This window comes from Spea bombifrons, chromosome 3, assembly GCF_027358695.1.
Source record: "Spea bombifrons isolate aSpeBom1 chromosome 3, aSpeBom1.2.pri, whole genome shotgun sequence".
Taxonomy (NCBI): domain Eukaryota; kingdom Metazoa; phylum Chordata; class Amphibia; order Anura; family Pelobatidae; genus Spea; species Spea bombifrons.
This window is the reverse complement of record NC_071089.1, coordinates 114,494,548-114,517,597: the sequence shown is the minus strand read 5'-3', so window position 1 is coordinate 114,517,597 and position 23,050 is coordinate 114,494,548. Positions and strand designations below refer to the sequence as shown.

At 45.9% G+C, this 23,050-nt stretch overlaps 1 protein-coding gene across 2 annotated transcripts; it reads right to left on the bottom strand.

Moving 5' to 3' along the window:
* Positions 1-1,440: 1,440 nt before the first annotated feature.
* LOC128484725 (24-hydroxycholesterol 7-alpha-hydroxylase) lies at positions 1,441-22,890 on the bottom strand. Of its 2 annotated transcripts, XM_053461234.1 has the most exons (12): positions 22,624-22,890; positions 21,741-21,876; positions 21,027-21,201; positions 20,709-20,858; positions 19,756-19,849; positions 19,012-19,107; positions 18,309-18,399; positions 16,254-16,384; positions 15,766-15,861; positions 11,380-11,468; positions 7,548-7,635; positions 1,441-1,544 (listed from the first exon to the last, which is right to left on the bottom strand). In XM_053461234.1, the coding sequence occupies exons 1-12, from the start codon at positions 22,834-22,836 to the stop codon at positions 1,473-1,475; spliced, it is 1,431 nt and encodes a 476-aa protein (XP_053317209.1). In that variant the 5' UTR covers positions 22,837-22,890; the 3' UTR covers positions 1,441-1,472. The 2 variants fall into 2 exon arrangements, with proteins under 2 accessions (XP_053317209.1, XP_053317210.1); XM_053461235.1 differs by lacking the exon at positions 11,380-11,468 and having other exon boundaries at positions 1,454-1,544.
* Between the last annotated feature and the right edge of the window lie 160 nt (positions 22,891-23,050).

The following is a 23,050-nucleotide window of genomic DNA, read 5'->3' as shown; positions in this document are numbered from 1 at the left end:
CTGCCTGCAAAAAACACGACAGTGCCCCGAAAATCAGGACTGTCCGGCAGAAAATGGAAGTGTTGGGAGGTATGGTCCCCCTAAAAGCAAAGAGCTCTCCCTGTCCATGCACCAGGGGGGCTAGAAGCTCCTCACATGGAGGTATAAGCATGCCTAGGGCCAGTAAGTCGCGGCATATGACTCCCAACCCACCAACGTATAATGTTATGGGCACCTGCTGTCGGATTCTATGTTACATACCTGCCAGCTGTCCCTTCCGCCGAGCCAGTCCTGCTTTTCTGTATGACCAATACTACGTATACATAACAGCAGCATATTGTGTGTCTATACATTAAATTGTATGTCTGTATATATGTATATATATATATATATATATATATCTATATATAGCGCTATACATGTCACAGTCTGTAACCGTGCCCCCAGAGCCAAGGTGCCCCTCTGTTTCCATTAGAGACTACAGAAGGTATGCTGAACCCTTTGCTGCCCCCGTGCTATGTAAAGCTACCCTGCGATGACATCATATCACAAAAATAATGTACGCCAACCCCTAGGTGGGGGTTCTATATATATATATTTATATACATACACAAAATATTGTGCATCTCACCATTCTAGTTCACGTTTTTTATGCTAATCCCGGGATTAATGGTAAATGCCGGGCAGGATTTGATTGATTTAGTGCACTGTTTAGGGCTTTATTCCTATGAATTCGTTACTCTGTCTTTGAAGGGCTTCTCATTTACATATTTCTGGATATCGCCGGGTATCGCCAGAGCTCGGATAGGTCACAGTAATTATACAGTCCCTGTAAATGTAGACTTTTGCATTTGGAAACGCTGAAAACGGCCGGCGCTGCGCAGATTAAACAGTAAAAATGTCAGAAATATGAAATAATAATAAACCCGGTATTACAGATCGTGGGACGAGGGCGAGCCTCAGCTATGAGCGCAGAACAGTAGCTACAGACTCTAGGGTGCTCCCTAAAATCAGGACTTTATATGCATTCTTAGACAAGGAGCCACGGGGGGTGGTGGTAGAAAAATGGAACAGCCTCCCAGCAGAGGTGGTAGCATTTAATACAGTGAGGGAATTTAAACAGAGCACCAGGATATGACATCATATCTTTGCGTGACACAGAGACGATGCCGGCTGGGGAGGGGGTGGCTGAGGGAGCCGCTCTGGGTCACGCCAAAGTTTCCAAAAGTCGGTAGTTAAATGTCCTCAACACCGCCCGATCCGGGATCTCTTCTGGTGAGTACAGTACTCCAAGCTAAGGTACGGCCCAGCTAGACAGGGAGTGGAGAAGTCTCCTCCTGGTCAACGTTAACCCGGAGATCTAAAAAGAGAAACCCCAACAGCCGATTGTTAGTGTTTATTCACGAGAGAAGAAAACAAAAACATATAAAACAAGGACAAATAACCATATTTTACCTTTCAGCGGTTTCCTCCGCTTTCCGTAGAGCCGGACTTCATCCCCTCTGTTTAAATCGGACCCGGCAAGGACCGTCCGGCTGCTGCGTGCCCACCAAGTGAAGGTTGCTCTTCAAAACAATCGTAATCAAGAAGATTCAATATGGTGGATAAGCCACCCAAGTACCAGATCTTAAATAAATATACATTATACAATTCTGCTGCTATGGCAATAAGACAACTTTTTAAACTGTGCACCAGAATAACATCCCTAAAAAAAAGATGCGCCTTCTTTGGTTTAATACACCTTTAATTACTTTTGATTAATTTCACCTAACTTTGTAGGTTCAAAGCACGTCTACATTATACCTACACATTATACCTACACATTTGCTACAAAATGGCCAGCATAATGCATGGGTGAAAATGTTACCCTCCATCTAGCGGCACGATGACGTGTATGCTTCATACAGTGACCGTCACTCAATGAGAGCGTTTACTACGCATACAGCGTCTCGTTAGACCCCCCACAACACGCCGCCGTAGCTAGCGGTGAGTATACCATGCGTCAGCATCATATGTTGGCAACTAGCGGAGGGTTGAGGAACGGGGCAAATGCTTACAGATTCTGCACCGCGTATATTTAAAAGGCCCGCGTGATGGCTGGAGCGTCCCTTTAAGTCTACTCGATGAGCGTAACTCCCACCGTGTTCGGTGAAACGAGCGTTACCGTTTCCATGCCAAGAAAATGGAACCCGAGAAGGAAGCTGCGGTTTCAGGACGCTGAAATTTTTATGGCTCTGTCACCTCGTAAACACAACGAGGACGTTTCCCTCTCTGCAGTCTCCTCATCTTCTGCCCGCATGTTTGGAAAGAATGGACCTTGATCCATACATTGTGCTACCGAATGTACGAGTTTATTTTCCACAGGTGACCCAGGGCCAGTGTTTCTAGCTCCCTAGGCAAACTACAGCTCCAGGTGCCCCCGTCATACGCTTTCTAACATAGGAGAGACCAGGGTCGAAGATGGGGCGGCCGTGGCGCTTCAAGGCAAGTGGCCACTTTATGATGGAAGTGCGGCTGACGGCTGGATATACATGAAGCGCGCGGCGGGGCACATCCAGCCTCTGTCACCCGATCTGCCACTGGAGCGACAGAGTGGGTGAGTGTGTGGCACCGGTGGCCAGTCTGGGCACTGGGATAGATCAAGCGGTCGCCCCCCTCGCACCAGTTCCAACCCAGTTTGGTAGTATGGACGAACCCTGAAACCAGCATGCAATTTCTTACTTATTTGTGAAGCAAGACCTGTTTAGGGTCCTGACTCCTGAGAAGTAACCATCACTCAATAAAACCCCTTAGATCGAGGCTGCGAGAGGCCGAACTTCAGGGACAATTCCTTCTCTGACACCCAAAGCTCAGCACTAAAGCCAACGGAGGAGGACGACCAAAAACGCACCCACGTTCCGGCTACCGGCTCTTGTGACGGCGCTATCAACAATGATAGTTTACTACAATACTTTATTTTATTCACACACCTGTGTGCTGCCATTTTGGGATATTTTAGCGCATTAACTGCCCCCCCCCAGGTATGGCAGCACAGCACTTCCACCTCACTTTACTCCCTGGGACCTGGTCACCATAAATAACAGAATGCAAGATAGGGTGCGGGGCAGACCCGGGATTGACCGGGAGTCTGTCTGGAGTTATCCCCACCTCTTATAGATGACAAGCCCCGCCCCAGCATGGCTATGCCTGCCCCTAAGTGGGAGGGCTCCCGGTAGCCTGAGCCAGGAAGTTCCGAGGTATGGTGTAGGGGTGACATCATACTGTCACTCAGTACAGCGGGCAGTAAAATGAGAACTTCTAGCGGCATCTATCCCGAGACAGTGAGAGGGTATAAACAATGTATATTTATCGGGACAAACACTCAAAATCCATATTAACATTTCATTTAGCAGTGAATTAAATTATTGGTCATTTGGCAGGTGGTGACCACTCAAAGAACGTATCGATCGAGAAGTGTAATCGGGGCCAAAACGGTTACATTTCTTAACGGCAACAGAAATTCTCGGTAAGCGTCGGTAGAGAATTACAGCGAGCAGGTAGAATGTCAGCGTCACCTGATACACAGCCGTAGCGACGGGGCTCAAGGTCAGCGTTCTGTCAGACGGCACGTAGAACGCTATCAGCACTCGTCTCTCCGCTTTCAATCTGTGATTCATCCCAACAACAATGGCAGGAATGTAAGCCGGAGAATGCCATCGCATCACAATACTTTCCACTGGAACACTGACCGCGTTAACGAGCGCCGAGTCCTCCTCGCAATTAAGCCCCTGTACACGTCCATCCGGACCGAGAATCCGGTTTTATCCCCGGAGCGCCGACGGAACCTCTTTGAAAAACAAGTCATGATGATTTCGTATAAAACGTCCCCAGCGAATACTTTGTAACAAGCACTGGAACCGCACTAACTCCCATCACCCTCAGCCGTGCTTCGATTTGGCTATGATAAGTGTTAGACAGTAATAAGAGCGAAGCTATCGTGCATGCGCATTTTATCATCCCTCTTACTCCAGGATTACATCCCTCCATCGTTACCATTTCCAGTAATACATCCGCGGGGATCGGCCAAGTTAATGGTTCTAAAATGTTCTATTCTATGGTTAACTTACATACTGGGGCAGAAGAGGCTCCTAAGAGCTTGCAATCTATTAATGTATTTATTTACACGTGAAGAAGTCACAGATGAGGCTGTCCATTTCAGTACCTTCTTGCATATCCCGCTCTACCCCATAGTAACCGGCGCATGTTCAAGGCGTTCTCCATCCTCAAAGACGTCCACAGCAGCGTTACACAGAAACGCACACGCCGCGATGATGACATGTTTTTCGTGTCGGGTTGTAGACGGTTCACTTGGTTGTGGGGTGGCCAAAGGTCCTCTACCTGTGGTAGGTGAGGGGTCTCTCGGCAGGCAAAAGGTATTAAGAGCTACGGCGTGCATCCCCTGGCAGGAAGGTACTGGGGGCATTACTAGTTAGATGACCGTGTTATGGTCGTGTTATGGAACGATGCAGATGCCGTGACGTGTTTGGCGCATGATGATGATGGAATAGTCACCGTGAGCTTGTGGGTTTTTGTCCTCATATAAGACCTCTTACACCTGGTGGGTAGATATACATGTTAGGGTCTGGCCCTTTGTCTATTTCTTTTATCTCAGGCCCAGCTAGCACCTGTGGCTACTGGATGACCATAACACGTGGTCACCGGGCCGAGGAGTCCGCCTGTCAGGGCTGAACATCCTTCGTGAATCGCGTACCCGTGTTCCCTCAATAAGCTCACAGGAAACATGGCGGGTGGGGTGTATGCTGTTGCCGGTTAGGGGACACCTGTCCTTCATGTATATGATGTTATGGAGATGTTATGGAGATGTTATGGAGATGGGGGGGTGATAAAGATGTCAAGGGACATGTAAGTCCCCGTTAAAGAATGAACTAACATTTCGGGGGAGCAGTAGTATATTTTGGCTTTTTTGTAATCACGTGGTGGCACTGAACGGATTAAACGGGTATACTTTGAGCGCATGAGAAGTGAGTTTGGTTCACCTATGGTGAGTAGAGATGTCTTGGGGATTCCGATCTGTCTGGAGGTTTTTATGGTCCAGAATATACATGGGGGGGGGATGGGGGGGATACATTCAAGCTGCACATCACTGATTTTTTGGGGGGGGTTTTTGTATTTGTAGTGCAGAATCTATGGTTGCTACTTGAAAGGAACATTACAGCCATCAAATATCCCTGCATGCATCTGATGGCTGCAGGTGGGGGGTTATTCAGACATTCATTGAAATGGGAGCACTTTCTTGCCACTTACTGGCTACTTGAAGCGACCAATCAGTGGCAAGAATCATCAAACCACGAAGGAGGAGAGCAACTACAGCTGCAGTGTTTGAAGTATTGAAAAGATACGTGGGGTGGATGTTTAGATTTGTTAAAAAATAAAACAAAAAAAATTAACAATGTAAAAAAGAATATAATTCCTTTAGTTTATGACTCGGAGTCTCCAGGTGAAGGGTTGCATTCCTGGATCTCCGTGTCAGTTTCTTCTCTTCTCTGCGTAGGGGTGTGGTGTTTGGTCACACCCACTCCCCGCCCACCACCCACCCACATTGCTCCCACTCCCCACCCACTAACAGCTCTCGGATGCTAGCCCCAGCGTTAAATGCTCTTTTTGTAGAAACATTGCATGCCAGTGGAGAACAAACTATTTAACACAAAACTGAGAGTTAGAAGAAATAGCCATTTTTTACTTCAGTCTCTTTTCTCTACTAATCTACTTAATATGTCTCTATAGCTTTTCTCGTTCCTAAATATTAACACGACGCATCAGCTGGCAACCCTCCTTCCAGATAAGAACTCGATGCAGGGAAATAACGAGTATCAAAGAGATGTCATCCGAAAAGAATGTTCCACTGACACCAGCACGTCCAAGAATCCAAATGCTAATGGACATGGATGAGGATGAACGGCCGGAGCGCCATTTCTAATCCCAGATTCAGGGCAACAAAGCTGGTAAAATCTAACCAATTTCTGAATCGTAATAAAAATACTTTTGGTGGGGGGCCGGACGTTGCGATGTACCCTCAGATTACGCCTTATTTTATAAATTATTTGCTCATTTCCGATTTGTTCTATTTTTGCTTATTTGCCACATTTTAATGCTTCAGATCATCAAACTAATTTTAAGACAAAGACAACATAAAATGCAGCTTTTAAATGATCATTCATCGAAGGTAAAGAGTTCATCAAAACCTATATCACCCGTGTGAAAAAGTAATCGCCCCCCACACCTAATAACCGGTTATTATAAAATGTTTTCGTTTTACACCAGATGGAACGGGACGCACGTCTTCCAAAAAGTAACACTTTTGACCCATTAGCCCGCTTTTTGGGTCCTTTTCACCGACTTCGCTATGCAAGACAGATTCTATTTATTTGGTTAATTTAGTAACTAAGGGGGCCATTAGTTTCTCACACAGGGCCAGGTGGGGGTGGAAAGCGTTTTCCTTCTATACATGAAATCATCATTTTAAAACGGCATTCTGTGTTTAATTGGGTTATCTTTGTTTTATAATATACCGTATTGGCTCGAATATAGGCCGCACTTTTTTCCCCCACTTTAAGTTTTTAAAGTGGGGGTGCGGCCTATATTCGGGGTCTAGCGCCCGACGCCCGGGACATGCAGTCCCGGGCGCCGGGCAGGCAGCGGGGTTAAGATACAGATCCCCCGCAGCGGTGCAGGGGACCTGCATCCTTCTCCCCGATACGCTCAGACAGCCTCCCCTGCCAGCACTTCCCACGGGGGGGGGGGGGTTGCCGGCACGGGAGGTTATCTAAGCGTTTTACCTCTGCCCACCCCCGACTTACCGGAGCAGACTCCCGGGTGTCTTGCGGGGCCGGCGGGAGACATCTACGCAATACGCGTATGCAACTTCCGGTACCGGAAGTTGCATACGCGTATTGCGTAGATGTCCCTCGCCGGCCCCGCAAGACACCCGGGAGTCTGCTCCGGTAAGTCGAGGAGGGGGGGGCAGAGGAGGACAGCGGCAGCGTATCGCGGGGAGGGAGGACAGCGGCAGCGGATCGCGGGGAGGGAGGACAGCGGCAGCGGATCGCGGGGAGGGAGGACAGCGGCAGCGGATCGCGGGGAGGGAGGACAGCGGCAGCGGATCGCGGGGAGGGAGGACAGTGGCAGCATGTTTTTTTTGGTGCTTTTTTAAAGAAAAAAAACTTTTTCTTTAAAAAAGCACCAAACTTTTAGGGTGCGGCCTATATACGGGGGCGGCCTATATCCGAGCCAATACGGTAATTTGGTTTGAGGATCTGAAACATTTAATTGAGACAAATGAAAATAATTAAAGAAATTAGCAAGGAGGCAAATACTTTTTCACAGCGTGAGCGCGGTATAATTGTTTTTTTTGAGTTTGTCGAGAGTTCTGGATTTTATTCTCTCCTCGATTATTTTAATATATCCAAAAAATATAACTTCCCCACCAACACCACAAATGTATGAGTGTGTGTATGTGTGGCTGTGGCCGTGTGTATGTGTGTATGTATGTATAGTACATGAACGGGTACCTGCTTTGGAACTGGGTCCAGAAGGTGAAATTCATATCGATAAAGCATTAAGGTAACCAGCATATGGATTTCCATTAAAGCGAACCACCTGTATCAAATAAAGCACAAAAAGACGGTATCAAAACACCTCATTGGTCGGTTAATCAGAAATATTTTATATATATTATATCATAAGATCATTAGCCAATGAGATTCCACATTCAGAATAATTAGCTGTCATGTATAGAATTATATTTCAGGACAGGTAAAGCGATTTGTGGCTGCAATTAAATATTTATCTGATAAAAACACAAAAAACAGGAAATGTAAGTTAGTTTATGGTTCACAGACTCTCTCTTTGGATGATTTTTTTAATAATAGTATTTGTTTGGGAAATACTGGCTAAAAAGGGACTATTTTTCCTTGGTAAAGCTAGGTTTGTTGACATGTGGGACAAAACATTTTTTTTACCTGAAATAAATACTTTTCACCCTTCATAAGGCTGCACTTCCAAAGGCAGCCTGCGCAGAGGCTCCCGCTCTTTGGGGGGAGAGCTTCTTTAAGGGGTGGGGCTAACCATGCATGTAGAGTTAATCAAACATTGGGCGTGGCTAGACCCAGTCAGCCCTTAGTGGGCGGGGAGTGGGCGCAGCCACAAGTCTCTCCCCTGCTTGGAGAAACAGATCCAGACACCTGGGACGAGTTAAGCTATTCACAGCTAGTTACATTACACCCGCTCACATGATATAGCGGTAAAAATATAACCCCCCCCCACCAAAAAAAGTGCCAAATCAAATTGTAAAAGTAATGAAATCTAAATATTTTATTAAAAGCCCCCAACTCACCCTTTAATAAAATGTATCGTACATATGTAGTGGTACATACATGTAGATTTCACACAAAAACCTGTGTAATGCAGGGCTCGACAAATCCCAGGCGCCAGGTCGCCATGGCGACAGAGAATTTTGTCCTGGCGCCTAGGTTTTGTCAGCCTCTTACATCCAGAAAAAATTGTGGATGTAAGAGGCTGTCACCACATGGGGGCGCTGTTCCTGTCTGCCCAGAAGTCTGGGCAGACAGCACAGCCACTCCGAGCCCGCCCCCGAGCCTGAGATCCCTCCCACGGAGTGATCCTGTAGGCTGAAAACGCAGTTGCTGGAAAAGCAGCGATCGTGTTTTCAGCTGCCACAGGCAGCCTCAGGGAAGGGGGTTTGTGTGTTGATTGGGTCCCCACACAAGTCTGGGGACCTCACCCAACACCCCCCAGCTGCCTGATCGCTCCATGGGAGCGACAGCGCAGCGTTAACCCCTTCAATGCCGCGATCGCGGCATTTAGGGGTTAATTCCCGTTTTGGGGGCTTTGCTGCTGGTGGTCTGCCTGGAAGCCCAGGCAGTCCTGCAACAGCAAAAACGAGCCCCCACAAGCCCTTTGATGACTCCTGTAGGTATGGAAGCCTACAGCAGTCATCAAAGAGACTCCCTCTGCAATGGCTGGTCCATAGACCAGCAATTGAGTCCCAGCTGCCAGAGGCAGCTTCAGGGACAGGGGAGAGGGTTCTTCGGTCTCCACATGAGTGTGGAGACCAGCCCCAACACCCCCCTGCTGCCTGATCGCTCCCTGAGAGCGACAGTGCAGCGTTAACCCCTTCAATGCCGCGATCGCGGCGTTTTAGGGGTAAACTCCTGTTTTGTAAGGGGCTCTGCTGCCGGTGGTCTGCCTGGAAGCCCAGGCAGACCAGCAACAGCAAAAAAACGAGCCCCCACAAGCCCTTTGATGATTCCTGTAGGCATAGAAGCCTACAGCAGTCATCATAGACTCCCCCCTGCAGTGGCTGGTCTATAGACCAGCAATTGCTTCCCAGCTGCCAGAGGCAGCTTCAGGGACAGGGTGAGAGGGTTCTTTGGTCTCGCCATGAGTGTGGAGACCAGCCCCAACAGCCCCCTGCTGCCTGATCACTCCATGAGAGCGACAGTGCAGCGTTAACCCCTTTAATGCCACAATTGTGTATGACACATTCGTGGCATTGCAGGGGTTAACATTTGTCCCCACAAGCTTGTGGGGACTAAATATCTGTCAATGCTGTGCTCCAATGGAACATCAGCATCGAAAGAGTTAAAAAAATGAAAAAAATGTATTTAAAAAACAAACAGCACTGACCTGAAAGTCCAGGGTGCTTCCAGGTAAGTGGGCTGATGATGATCAGATCACTCCTGACCAACTGTTAGTTTAAAAAAATCCTGGCTCCTAACTTTTTTACCTGGCGCCTAGATTCACAACAAATTTGTCAAGCCCTGGTGTAATGTCTATGACAGGCGAGGCACACATACTGTACAACAACACATTAAACCAACACCAAGACTGCGAACAACGTCTGATCAAACAAGGAGGTAACAGCGCCGTTCTTAATATGCTACGCCTCTTTATTTCATACATATGGCAGGGCCCCCAAAGATCAAAGGGATCCTAAAAAATTGAGGGCCCTGCCATATGTATGAAATAAAGAGACGTATACAAGCGGAACACAACAACATCACGTTCACTATATCAGTCTTAGTCCTCTGAACCCCTCACCCCCTCGTCTACTAAAAACAGCTTCACAGCGGAGCCATGCCCTGCCATCCAGAGCCTGGGAAAGAAGGAACGGCTGTGTGTTTGGGGGAGGCCGCTAACATGCAGGGAGCAGCAACTACGATGTCACCGCCTCCCCCCCCATAAAAATAAAACGGAAGGCACAATAATTTTATCTTCTTTCTAGAAATAACACAAAAAAAAAAAAAAAAAAAAAAAGGGCTGATGAATTTCTGTGCCTACAGCTCCCATCACCCTCAGCAAGTAAAATCAGTAATGTTTTGCGGCATCAAGTAGGATTTTTTTTTCCACTAAAAGCCCTCTATTTTTATTGTCCCCATTGTGGCTGAAATACCGGCTCCCTTTCCCACTCAAATTATAGAATATTAGGGATTTGTTTCGGGTAAGAGGGTTCGGGGTGATTGTGTTTGTAGCAGAAGGTGTCACGGAAGGTGTTTATTTTTTGCCCACATTTAGTTTCTTTGGCATAATTTTGGAATTTAACCTCTTATATGCCCATTCCCCGCATACGCGTCGTACAACCAACTGCTAGCGTGCGCAATATTATATTATATATATCAGACACACTGATGGGATCGGGGGCCTTCAAATAGACACTTTAATGAATATGATCACCGTGTGGTGCATTTTCATGGTGACCCCCCATAATCCCCCCCATACGACTCAGTCCTCTGGTTATTTGTGGAGCAGGAGAGGAATTCTCTGCAGGACGGACTCATCTCTCTGCATGTGATATAATTACCAGCAGTGCTGGCTCGCCTATCCCTGCACAGACCCCCCGTGCACATGCGCGGCAAGCGATCATATTTCCTCAATGTGAGTTTGCCTGCCACCAATTGGCTGCTTAAAGCAGGTGGAGGGCAGCTGCAGCCTCCACCTCCGATCCTTTTTTTTTTGTGAGCACCAAAATATCCACTTTCACTATTTTTACTATATATGGTGGAGAAAGAAATGTGGGCTTTTTTGGATAACATTTTTTTTTTTAACAGCTTATATCATGTGATCGGCCGCATGGATCGCCTTAAATGTGGTATTTATGATTTAACTCGTCCTGTTAACGGCTAAAGGGTTAAAGAATCCCATCGCTTTTTTGGATTACAGATCACATCATCCTCAGGCATCCGTTGTGGGTAGAGGACAGTATAGAACCCAGGGAGCTATAAGTCACCCAAATGTGATCCATAAATTGATAATATTAACACGGAAAACGAGACAATTAGTGTACAAAACGGAGGAAAAAAGGAATAAAGAGCGTCCACCGACCTCCCCGGACACTGATATTTCCCTCCGCCAAACGCCACGAAACCCTCCAAGAAAACATTCTTCTCTAAATTTGCTTTTTTCCAACGTTCCTGTGGGAAGAAAAATATTTATTTTTCCAACGAGGCCTTAAATAAATAATCGTGGCTTTCGGGGGGTGAGGGGGGTTGGAGGAAAATAAGCGAATCCTGACCGGACTCAGATTCTTACATTTCGGACAAAAATAACCGTTAATTCCCCATAAAACAGTCCACCTCTGAATGTCCCGAAGTCACTAAACCATCGATTGCTTGCGAGGAAAACGCCGTCCCGCGGAATAAAGAGTCCTTGAAGCGTTTAATACAGCGTTAGTATTACGCTGCAAAGCAGAGAAGATTGCCTGCCTTTATCTCATTTTGCCCCAATAAAGCCCCTTTATCTGCAGACCTGGAGCCGCCGTTGCTGTCAGTCATGTGATATTTTTCGTGACTTTCCCGGCTCAGTCACCACACTGAGCTGACGCTTTATGGCGACGCTAATGAAGTCCTATTTACTAATTAAATAGAAAGCGACGGCAGACAAGAACCATTCGGCCCGTCCAGCCTGCCCAACCTCTACGTACTTTCCTTAGTCCCCGGCCTTATCTTATATCCTACCTCCCTATGCCTATCCCATGCTTGCTTAAATGTCTTCACTGTATTAACACCTCTACCACCTCTGCTGGAAGGCTATTCCATGCATCCACTACCCTTTCCGTAAAGTACTATTACCTGATGTTACCATTAAACCTTTGCCCCTCTAGCTTATGACTATGTCCTCTTGTTGCAGTCGTATTTCTCCTTTTAAATAAACTCTCTCCCTTTATCGTGCTGAATCACTTTAACTATTTAAACGTTTCTATCGTATCCCCCAATTAAACGCTCTCTCTCTCTCATCCATCCGGGTGAATAAGACGGTACGATAAAGGACTCTGCGATGTTTAGTAGATATGAGCTGATCACATACAGAACCAACTCCGAAACCCTGCATATTAACCCTTTAATAGCCCGTTGTGAGACTCGACAAACGCATTAACCAAATGGCTCTAATCCCGGCCCTCATGGAAACCCTGACCTGTAACAATACATTTAACAGAGTCACCTGCATTCAAGCAGGTATATCATATGAAAAGCAAAAGCACCAACTGAGAGTCTTCTATCCAATCGGTGTACAGGAGGAAGAAATAGCGTCCAGACTGTGTGAGCCCGAGAATCTGCCCCTTCACCCCGCAACTGGGGTAAAAACCCAGAGAATCTGCCCCCTCACCCCGAAACTGGGGTAAAAACCCGGAGAATCTGCCCCTTCATACCCGAAACTGGGGTAAAAACCCAGAGAATCTGCCCCTTCACCCCCGAAACTGGGGTAAAAACCCGGAGAATCTGCCCCTTCATCCCCGAAACTGGGGTAAAAACCCAGAGAATCTGCCCCTTCACCCCGAAACTGGGGTAACAACCCGGAGAATCTGCCCCTTCACCCCGAAACTGGGGTAAAAACCCGGAGAATCTGCCCCTTCATCCCCGAAACTGGGGTAAAAACCCAGAGAATCTGCCCCTTCACCCCGAAACTGGGGTAACAACCCGGAGAATCTGCCCCTTCACCCCGAAACTGGGGTAAAAACCCGGAGAATCTGGCTCATACCCCGCCGGTTTCCAGGTACGGTCATTCTCAATAAACATCCAACAGAAACCAGAGGGTGAAAATACAAACGATTACAGCGTAACACACGGAAGCCGATATAACAAACTCCGTGTACTTAAACTCAGCAGCGAGCCTTCCCGCGGTAACAGCACAGCGAGTGACATCATAGCCCAGTGATGCAATAAAGGCACAGCTGGGAGAGAGCACAGAGCGTAGGCTCAGACATTCACTTGTTGGCCTTCACTGGAGAAGAAACATGTTGCCTGTGATTTTCCTCTCATTCCTGCTGATGTGCGAACTATTCGCTGCTCCGCTCCCGGCTACACGGGGTAAAGGAGACGGCGACGTGACCCGGGAGAAGACAGCGGCTTCCGAACCCGGACAGACCCCCCCCGGCCCCCGCTGCGTGGGGCATTACCGTAGTGGCACCGATGATCGCTTGTTTCGGACTGTTATGCTGCTGTTTTGTTGTCCTCTTCATTATATATAATAAGAAACGCGCGACAGAGAACACAGGAGCCGCCGACAGCAAGCCCGATGGCCCATAATACGGAGAACACAGGAGCCGCCGACAGCAAGCCCGACGGCCCATAATACGGAGACCGGATATTTCTGCAGGTACTGCTTTTATAATCCAAATTGAAAATCAACCTGTTCTCAGGCAGGGGAAATGCAAGTATCCGAGGCTGGCCCTCTTGAGAGGTTCGCACCAGTTTGTGTTTATAAGGATACATTCGATTTTAAATTAAACGGATGCTTTTATTGTAAATGTTATTTTTTATACCAATTCCTTGGACATTTGGACAAACTCTTATAATGAAACAATATATTATATTACTGGAAATAAAACTGTATTTTGTGTGATTGAACTCCGCAGCATGCATTCCCGCCGTGACACTGGTGTGACATCACAGTACAATGAGTGACATCATAGGCGGTTTTCTTCACCCATGTTTATTTGCTGCTTTTTTTGCTGTCCTGCGATGGAGAAGACAGGAGCTGCCGACAGCGAGCCCGACGGCGCATAATATGAAGACCGGACGCCGCGCCGGAAATGTTGTTATTCTGAGTTATTTATTAGATAATAAATAGTTTTCAGTTGAAATCGTTACGAATCTTTGTTTTAATGCTTTGTTCATATTTTAATAAAACGAGAGGGAACGTGGTTAGAAGAACGGCTCAATAGCAAGCATTTCTACGAGGAGCAAATCTCTACCGGGCCAGATCCACAATGAGGTTTTTATTCTCCAACCTACCTAGATTTTTATATTATTTGGTACTAATTTAGAATGCATTTTAAATAAGCTTAATACTTTTTTAACCAAAATATTATTGTTTCGTCATTATTACCATATGTCCATTAACACGATATTATTTTCGATGAACGCGCACAAGTTGTCTAGAAGCCGTAGGCCCTTCTTTTAAAATCATAGAAAATACATTAAAAAATGTATTAATGATAACAGATAAAACAAAAACCTGTGCTAAAATAGAACAAAATTCTAATTTTTGCAATCTTGCTTAAATTTTCTTGAATGCTACAGATGAGCGAAATCCATAAATACGGAAATAAAGGTCTATTGAAAACAAGAGCTGCCGACAGCTGGCTGCCGGGAGTGCCGGTTCGGTATATAATAATACGATGATCGGTGAACCCGCCCAGAGACAACAAAACCACCCCAAAAAAAGTTACTAAAAACAAGACAAACCTTTCCAGGCAGCCTTTTGTCTCCAATCTCTTCCGAGTTTATCGATGGCTATTATTTGGGTGTTTTTCACACATTGCATGTTTTTCCTTTCTTGCCCAGAAAATTAGTGACTGCAGAAAACTATTTAGATTACTTATTTTCTGCAGTTTCCCCGCAAAGTAACCGGAGAGTGCCGTAGAGGGGCTGAAATGGTGTTAAAAATGTCTTATAGGGCTATATATGATAGTACTTTTTTTTTTCTATGTACTGAGATCCCATTTGGGGTCTTTTAGGACCCAGAGATCTCTATTAGCACCGGGGAAACCCTGTGATGTCACTCTTGGGATTCCCAGCACAACAATCAGGGAGTTCTCCTATAGTGCTTCCCTCTACCACTTTTGACCCCCCCCCACAGATCCTGTCAGAGCTCACATGTTATGGCTGATCGCTATATAATATATATATTTATTATTATTATTATTAACAAAGGCAGCGATTGGCTTTAGACCAGACTCTCTAGTCATGGAATGGTCAGAACAAGCGGCGACCATGCAATTGCAAACACATGACAGGGCTTTTAACCAATGATGTAACAGGTACGTCATTGGGTCCTGTAGGGACATCTTTTCGGTATGTACCTGGTACACTAATGACCACAAAAGGATGTGCTTTTTGCTTTATGTAGGGGCAGCTAAGACGCGTAACCTGGAGTGACAGCGTCTCTAGCGTTAGCGTGTCAGGTAGTCACCTTTCCATTCACACAATCAGTTACCAACTCATAAAGACAGACATACTTTCAACACAGCGGACCAGCGCTGAAACTCTACCCCCGGGGGTTTTTTCTGGACAAAAATGCTTTTTTTAGAATGTGTAGAAGGAAGTTATCCCCAGAGAAGAGGTTCTACCGCTCTGGACCAATCATTTCGCAGCGCAGCGGTTGGTAAAACAGACAATGGCATTTGACAGAACATGCGCAGAATCCATGAATTCTTTGGCAGGCGTTACTCATCACATCACTCTAACATTAACATGTTTTAGAACTTACAGGTCGAAAGGCATCAGGATCAGGAAATCGCTGTGGATCTCGATGAAGCCAAAAAGGCGACAGCATTAACATGTCTCCCGCAGGAACCCGGTAATTCTAAGGGTTAAAACGAGACCAACGTGTCACTTAAAAAGAGTCAAGAAAACAAAACCAATCCCATAAACTACATACAGACGAGGTTCTCCCTGCGCTGTTGCTGGAGGAGTAGAGACGACCCATGATTTACCCCAACGGGGCAAAAGTAACAGAGGGGAACGCTGAAGAGAATGCGGTGAAGATGAGAGCTTTATCGGCTATATAAATTGGGTTAGATTGCAAGCATTTGGGACCACTGAGGTCTCTCGTTCAGGTATATTATTGCAGAAAGAGGTGACAGAAGCCCTGCCTGTTTCTTACATATCGTAAAGAGTTAAAGTGATTTAAAAAATGTTTTTAACCTTCAGAGAATTAAGAAAAGTGAGCAGAATAACGGCAAATAAAGCACTTACGTAGATTTTCAGCGGTTCCAGCACTTTTCTCGTGACAGCCCCTGGAGAGCGAAGCCTGATTGCCTCCAGCATACAGTTCTTGATGTACGGAAGCCTCGTCAGATCAGCTTCGGTTAAACAAAACTTTTTGCCTGTTCGGATAAAAAAACGGGACTTTACCAGGGCGTAAAAAACAGCAGAACCGTTACAGCTCTTACCAGGGGATCTCCCCAACGATCACCACCTTGTGCCCTCTGGCAAAAATATATTGTGTGCGGCTATCAGCATAAAGCGCTTGTTTTCCTTTATTTAACTAAAACAGGTAAAAAAAATGTGGGTTCTTCTAACAGGCAGGAAAACAAAGAGCAGATCGCAACCGCATGGCCCGTCTGCTCCGTCAATAAGTTCTACCAACAAACATTCATATAAAGCATTAACGGGCGCGCTCCCTGCCATACGGCAGACAAAAGGGGTAGGGTAGGTAGGTGATCAGCCAAGAAAACGTTGGGTAAGAGGAACCTAACCCACAGAACTTAAAGTACGGAAAGTATATAAAATTCGGAGATCTTGCATTAGAACGGTGCAGACAGCTTTGTGTTTATTGTTACCCCAAAGTATTACACTTAATAGGGGGTATTACCGTTTACTTTATAGAATATATATTATTATTATTGAAAAGCATTAGCTGTCTAAATGCTTCGACCCATTTTCAGTCCAACTCTCCCTGCTGGCAAACACTGCCCCCTGCTGGAAGAAAATGAAACGGCAAAATGTTCAGATTTAACTCCTTCAGTGCCGGTGTAATATTACCGGCATAACAACCGGGATTATTTTGTCCCCCAGGGATCCCGACATTTTATAACGAGGATCTCTACACACTCGTAGGGCTCGATTAACTTAATGAAACTTAATTTGTAAACAGCATTGACGTTAATCAGGCAGCAGACCAGCAGTGGATAGACTTGGACGCAGCGCTCGCTAAGCTTGTATATTGTTCGGCTTTGTGTCCTGAGAGTTGAATTGAGCATGTGACCCGTTTTAACAGTTGAGGCTGTTTCTAAGACAGTGCACCTCGCAAGGGCGCGCGTCCAAGTGTGCCCCTGGGGGCCGGCAGAGCCCCAGTTCCCCAAACTCAACGGACCCAATCCGGAAACACCGAACTTCCATTAAAACAGAGTATTTCATTCTATAAAAGTCACGGGGCGCAAATACAAAAAGGTTCATGTACAAAAAAATCCTCACTCAAGCCTCATAACACAGATCTACAAACACAACGCCATCATCAGAAGATACAAAGTAACAAATTCACAGATGGGGGGGGGTGAATTTTCTTGAACAAGTTGTTTGATGTACCGCGGCTCGTACACAACAGAGTGCAGAAAATATCCAATACAAAGCCGTCATTTTCTATATACTGTATCCGAGCGAGATAACTGATCCGTGCAAATCATAGAATTCAAGAAAATGAAACTGCATAACGTGAAGCACTGCCCCCTGCTGGAAGAAAATGAAACTGCATAACGTGAAACACTGCCCCCTGCTGGAAGAAAATGAATCCTCATAACGTGAAACACTACCCCCTGCGGGAAGAATATGAATCCGCATAACGTTAACAGTGGCATCGGACAGCACACAACTTTCTTTTTAAGTTTTGTTTGATGTATAGATAAACCATGTTCCAGCGCCTTTAGTTTACTTACCGGAAAAATCCAAATGTATCCATTAAAAACAAACAAAACTTGTGTTCTAGAAACTGTAGTCATATATCAATGCTCAAGACTGAAAAATAAGTTGTTTCTTTTATGCAACGGAAGGATTTACACAAACTGCATTTTGTAAATATCGGGGAAAATATATTCATACGGCCCCTAGCTTATAGAATTCGTTGATTTTCCACTAAATATGTTAGTAACAGTCATTTTTTCCATGATCTGAAAAAGAGTGATTTTGAGATAAGGACAATTGTAGACTTATTTTTAAGTTGCCGAACGGAATCAAAAACTTGAAATTGACTTTTTTTGTTGTGTTTTGAACAAAGGAACACCCCAAAAAAAAAAAAAATGATCTAAGACCTACCCGCTTCACCAAACACAGAAGAAATTTCATCCATGGCGTTTTTGTAAACAAGAGGATCCGAAATAATAAAAGCGAGCGTCCAAAACGTTATCTTGGAAACAAAACAAAAATCGATGATTAAACAATTTTTTTTCCCCTCTTCCATCATCCCAAATCAGTCAAAAAATAGCTGAAAATTTGACATTATAGTCTTAACCCCGTCACAGACAGACATAAGGGTACAAAACATCAGGAGTTGGATACTTACCTCCATTAAAAAAAATGTAAATCATTTTTATTATATATATATATATATATATATATATATATATATATATATATATATATATATATATATATATATATATATATATATATATATATATACATACATACATACACACACACACACACACACTTTTATTTTTCTTTACCGGGATGTCCATATATTACCCATCTCCCAACAAACGGTTCTACGATGTAACAAGTATATATATATATATATATATAGCCAGCCATACATCAGAATAATCTCTCTGCGTCTTTTCCAATCTCTTCAGTTTCCTAACCAACGCATTTCTGATCACATTTTATTAGACGGTAGGAGCTCCACAGTTTCATGTATGACCTTTGCAGTAGTGATCGACACACGCAGCACGTACACACACTATATAATATATATATCTCCGCACGATCATACGCCGATGGCTCCGTCAGTACTTACAGGGTTTGCGTTGGCTTGAGACGCCCAGAGCAGTAACAAGCTGTTGTTGTAGGTGGCGACCCCTTTAACGGTGTCCAGAAGATGTTCCAATAAAGTCTGCGCGAGATTAAACGAGGCAGAAAGAAAAGTGAAGACAACGCATCCCCCAAATGATGCTACAAATAAACTTTTCATCATCACGCTTTATTCAGAGAAACGTAGAATGCCACAGATTAGATTCTGGAGCCATATGTCTATCCCATGCATGTTTACATTCCCTCACTGCATTCACCTCTACCACCTCTGCTGGGAGGATCTCCTCTTAATATAGTAAAATGTTAGATACAGGAAGCGCAAGAATGGACTCGACACGCAACACAGCTGGTGCCCAAAGTCTCACCGAGCCAATTAACTTTAGGAGAGGTTAAAGAATAAGCTGCAGGACCCTATCCCAGCGTTAAGAGTTTATAAGTAAAATACTGATTCATAAAGTAAAACTGTTGCCCTCCTGGGGCAAATACCATCGCAGTGAATGAATTTCTATAGTTCTTACACCAGCCGAGTAAGAACAGCGAACTTCACTCATTCAGGCTCACAATTAATTTGTGCTTACCCTCCCCGAGACTCATTACCCTGATACACTGTAGCACCCAAGTTCGGTATGTGCCAATCTCAGGCTCCGATATCTCAATCTCCATACAGCTGCCCGCAGGACCCGACGCCCCTCCATACGGCTGCCCGCGGGATCAGGAAGGGTAGTTTTACCTTTGAGTCGCCTTCCTCTGGTTCCTTTGATTCCATTTCCGTTACGATACTTTTGAATAACTTCAGGAGCCATTGCTTGGACTGAGACCAGCTTCTGCAAGAGCACAAAACACAGTGAGCGTCCGCTAGCGAGCAATCCGTAATCATATTTACTAATATTACAGAGCACTCGATCACGCGACGAGCGGCAGCCCGGGTAGAGCCTCGCTCATTCGACCGTTAGTCTGTCTGAGTTCAGATACCTTCAGCGGCCCATAAGCCCCTTTTTAAATGTATTTATTTATTGACTGCAGGTGCTCGGTTTTGCTGTTCACAACCATCCATCAAAGATTCCTTCCCGTCTGTCTGCCTGCCTGCCTGCGCCTCAGTCCGTTCCCTGTCTAATCTTCTGCCGACTCCTGGACCATCTGACTATGATGAATGTTTGGAATCTCGTGGAAATGTCCGCTTTGACCTTGGCAACATCTGACCTTGACTGCGCCTCCTGATTTTGCTACATTTCCGTACCTCTGACTAGTCCAACTAAACATCTGTCTTCTGCGCTGCTACTGCCGACCTCTGCCTGCTCCACACTCATCATCCTCAGCCGCGTTCCCCGTTTCCCCCACTCTGCTTTGTTATCCAGGGACCACAGTGTCACTCTTCGTGGTCTGACATGCATTACGGCTGGAGGAGGCTGTTCTCTAGTCATACCTGGGGGGCCACTTGTAATGAGACCACACAACGTATCATTCTGCTTGGGGGAACTCTTCATGGCTCCACGTGTGCAAGCGTCCTGTTACCCGCCACGGACCCCCGGGTCATAAGAGAAAAATGTAACCGGATGACCTAAAGCCCCTTAATACCTGGCTTCACACAAACAGAACGTTTAAAGGGTTTTACGGCGCTTAGGATGGAGGTAAACGCGAGAGACGTAATCGACCAGGTCGCCGGGTCAGATCCGATGTACTCGCCTTAAAAAGCACTCCGGTAACTGCGAGCCGTACTCGAAGCCTTCATCGAACCTCCGGAAGTGCTCTTCAAACTCCTCCAGCGTGTCCTCGCTCGTGGGGCAAACCCCCTTCCCAAACAACGTGTCCACAACGGCGGGGTACATGACCCGTCTGCGAGAGAACAAATAGAAGACACGGACTTTTATCACAACTGCCCCAGATGTCTCCACGGTCAGCGACGTCTCGCGGCACTTCACCGAACGCGGGTCACCTAATGGGACGAGCAGAAGAATATTGGGGCAAAAAACCTAAAAGGTTACATGGGTGCAATCCTCTTACCGTACCAGACCGTACAGCTCCTCCGTTCCACGTGGGGCAAGTCGCTCTAAATGCCCCCAGAACTCCCCACACAGACGGGCGACGTGCGGCTGCAGCCGTTTCCGGGACAGGTGGAGCTTTATCGTCTCGTGGATGGCTGTGTGGTTTTTGTAGAAGTTCTCCTTTCCAATGGAAGCTACAGAGAGACGTAGAGGCAGTTAGGACCGGTCCCGGTACATTCAACGGAATTCCGGCGGGAAGCTAACCTCACATTCATGGTTGTAATCAATCGGGCTCTAAGAGCCGCTGGTGTATCACCACCCATCACTACAATTCCTTCAATGCACCATCAGCCCTCATTAGACTGGAAGGACGTATATATACGTCAGGCGGCAGCACAGACTCCCTCAGGTATGAAAGAGTTAATTATAATCACATTACTGAGATGAAGGATTAACTCTTTAATATATAGGTGAAGAGTCCATCAGTGAGTAAGTAGTTGGGGGGGGTGTTCCTTTAACTAAAGAGGTAGAAGTATAGCGTCATACCTCCCAAGTGTCCTTTTTTTTTTACCTGGCACAGTCCCTCTCATCCCCTGGCGTCAGAATGTTTGCCGAGTTTTGAGCGTATCACAGTATCGTATAAATAAAATATATTCTTTGTCTTTTATCCGCATTATTCAGCTTCATAAACGGCTCTTACGGCAAACGAACGAATAAAACCGTCAGTCCTTACCGGCGCGCTGAACGGGCTTCTGCACCGCCTGCGGGAAACTCACTTTCTTGGACGTGAAAAAAGTGTCCAGTCCTTCCGCCCCGCTCACAAACGTCAGTCTGTTACCGGCTGCCACGACGGTGAACACTGGCCCGTACTGCCAAAAGAGCCATAAGCAATAGAGATTACACACCGAACTTCCATTAAAACAGAGGATTTCATTCTATAAAAGTCACGGGGCGCAAATACAAAAAATCCTCACTCAATCCTCATAACACAGATCTACAAACACAACGCTATCATCAGAAGATACGAAGTAACAAATTCACAGATTGTTTTTTTTTTTTTTTGCCTCGGTTTTTATTTGTTCCCCAAAATGGCCCTTAAAATCCTCTTAACCATAATTCACGCTTTCGCTTTAAAGGCCAAACATATTTTGAACGCAATAAATAGAACGTCAGGCGGAATTGGAAACAAAATCAAGTATTTTGGGAAGGTAACGCGGGCAGAGGATGACACGCCCAAACGTACACAACATGTACGGAGCGACCCAAAAAAGAATGTTGGAAATGCAAAAAAATATATAATTATTCATTTTTCTAGTGTTTTTTTTTTTTATTATTTAAGGTTTTATTAATTGATTTGTTTATCAAAAGTCCAATCAGCTTTCCTCTAAAGCTCCCATGGGGTACATGAGGTGACCTGATGTTTTTACCCCTGGGTTTTGGGGGGGAAATTCTTTCATCTTGCACATTATTTTAGGGCAAATAGTTCCAAATAAAGGCACAAAAGCTACATTAACAGAATGTAAGGGATATAAAGCAGCAGGGCGAGCGCAGGCATGGCCCGGTTGGCACCGATCTCAGGGGGGCAGCCTCTGTGCCGGGTCAGGGGGTAGGTTTACCTTCTCTCTGGCTCTCTCGATGAACTCCAAGGGGGCTTTTCCCATTTCGAAAGCCGCCCCAAACCAGGGGATCCACCCGCGAATGCATGGCGGTGGGGGGCTGTCCGAGGACCTGGGCAGCAAATAACGCACTAGCAGCCCGGTCAGAAGCACCAGGAGCAGCCCCGCGGAGACTGCAGGGAACTCGGACACAGTCAGCAGCACATCACCCATGTTACCAGCAGCAGGCCAGTCACCGGCCGACTGACACCTGCAGTCGCCAGTCAGTACAACAGCCAAGGACACGGAATGGGACACAAGCCAATGGAAGCCGCCCGTTCTCAGGAAGGTAGACAGCTAGCCAATCACAGGAGCGGGCGGGGATGGAGCGCGCAATATCTTGATTGCGGACGGTGGATGTGATTCTGTGCAGAGCGCTACACGTGAG

Bases quoted from the DNA above. Each gene is read 5' to 3' on its own strand.
- LOC128484725 (XM_053461234.1), bottom strand. From the start codon at position 22,836: ATGGGTGATGTGCTGCTGACTGTGTCCGAGTTCCCTGCAGTCTCCGCG. The intron at 20,859-21,026 runs GTAAGAGGATTG...GTTCTCTCGCAG, and splicing joins GAGCTGTACGGTCTGGTACG to ACGGGTCATGTACCCCGCCG. The intron at 7,636-11,379 runs GTCGGTGGACGC...TATTTGATACAG, and splicing joins AAATATCAGTGTCCGGGGAG to GTGGTTCGCTTTAATGGAAA.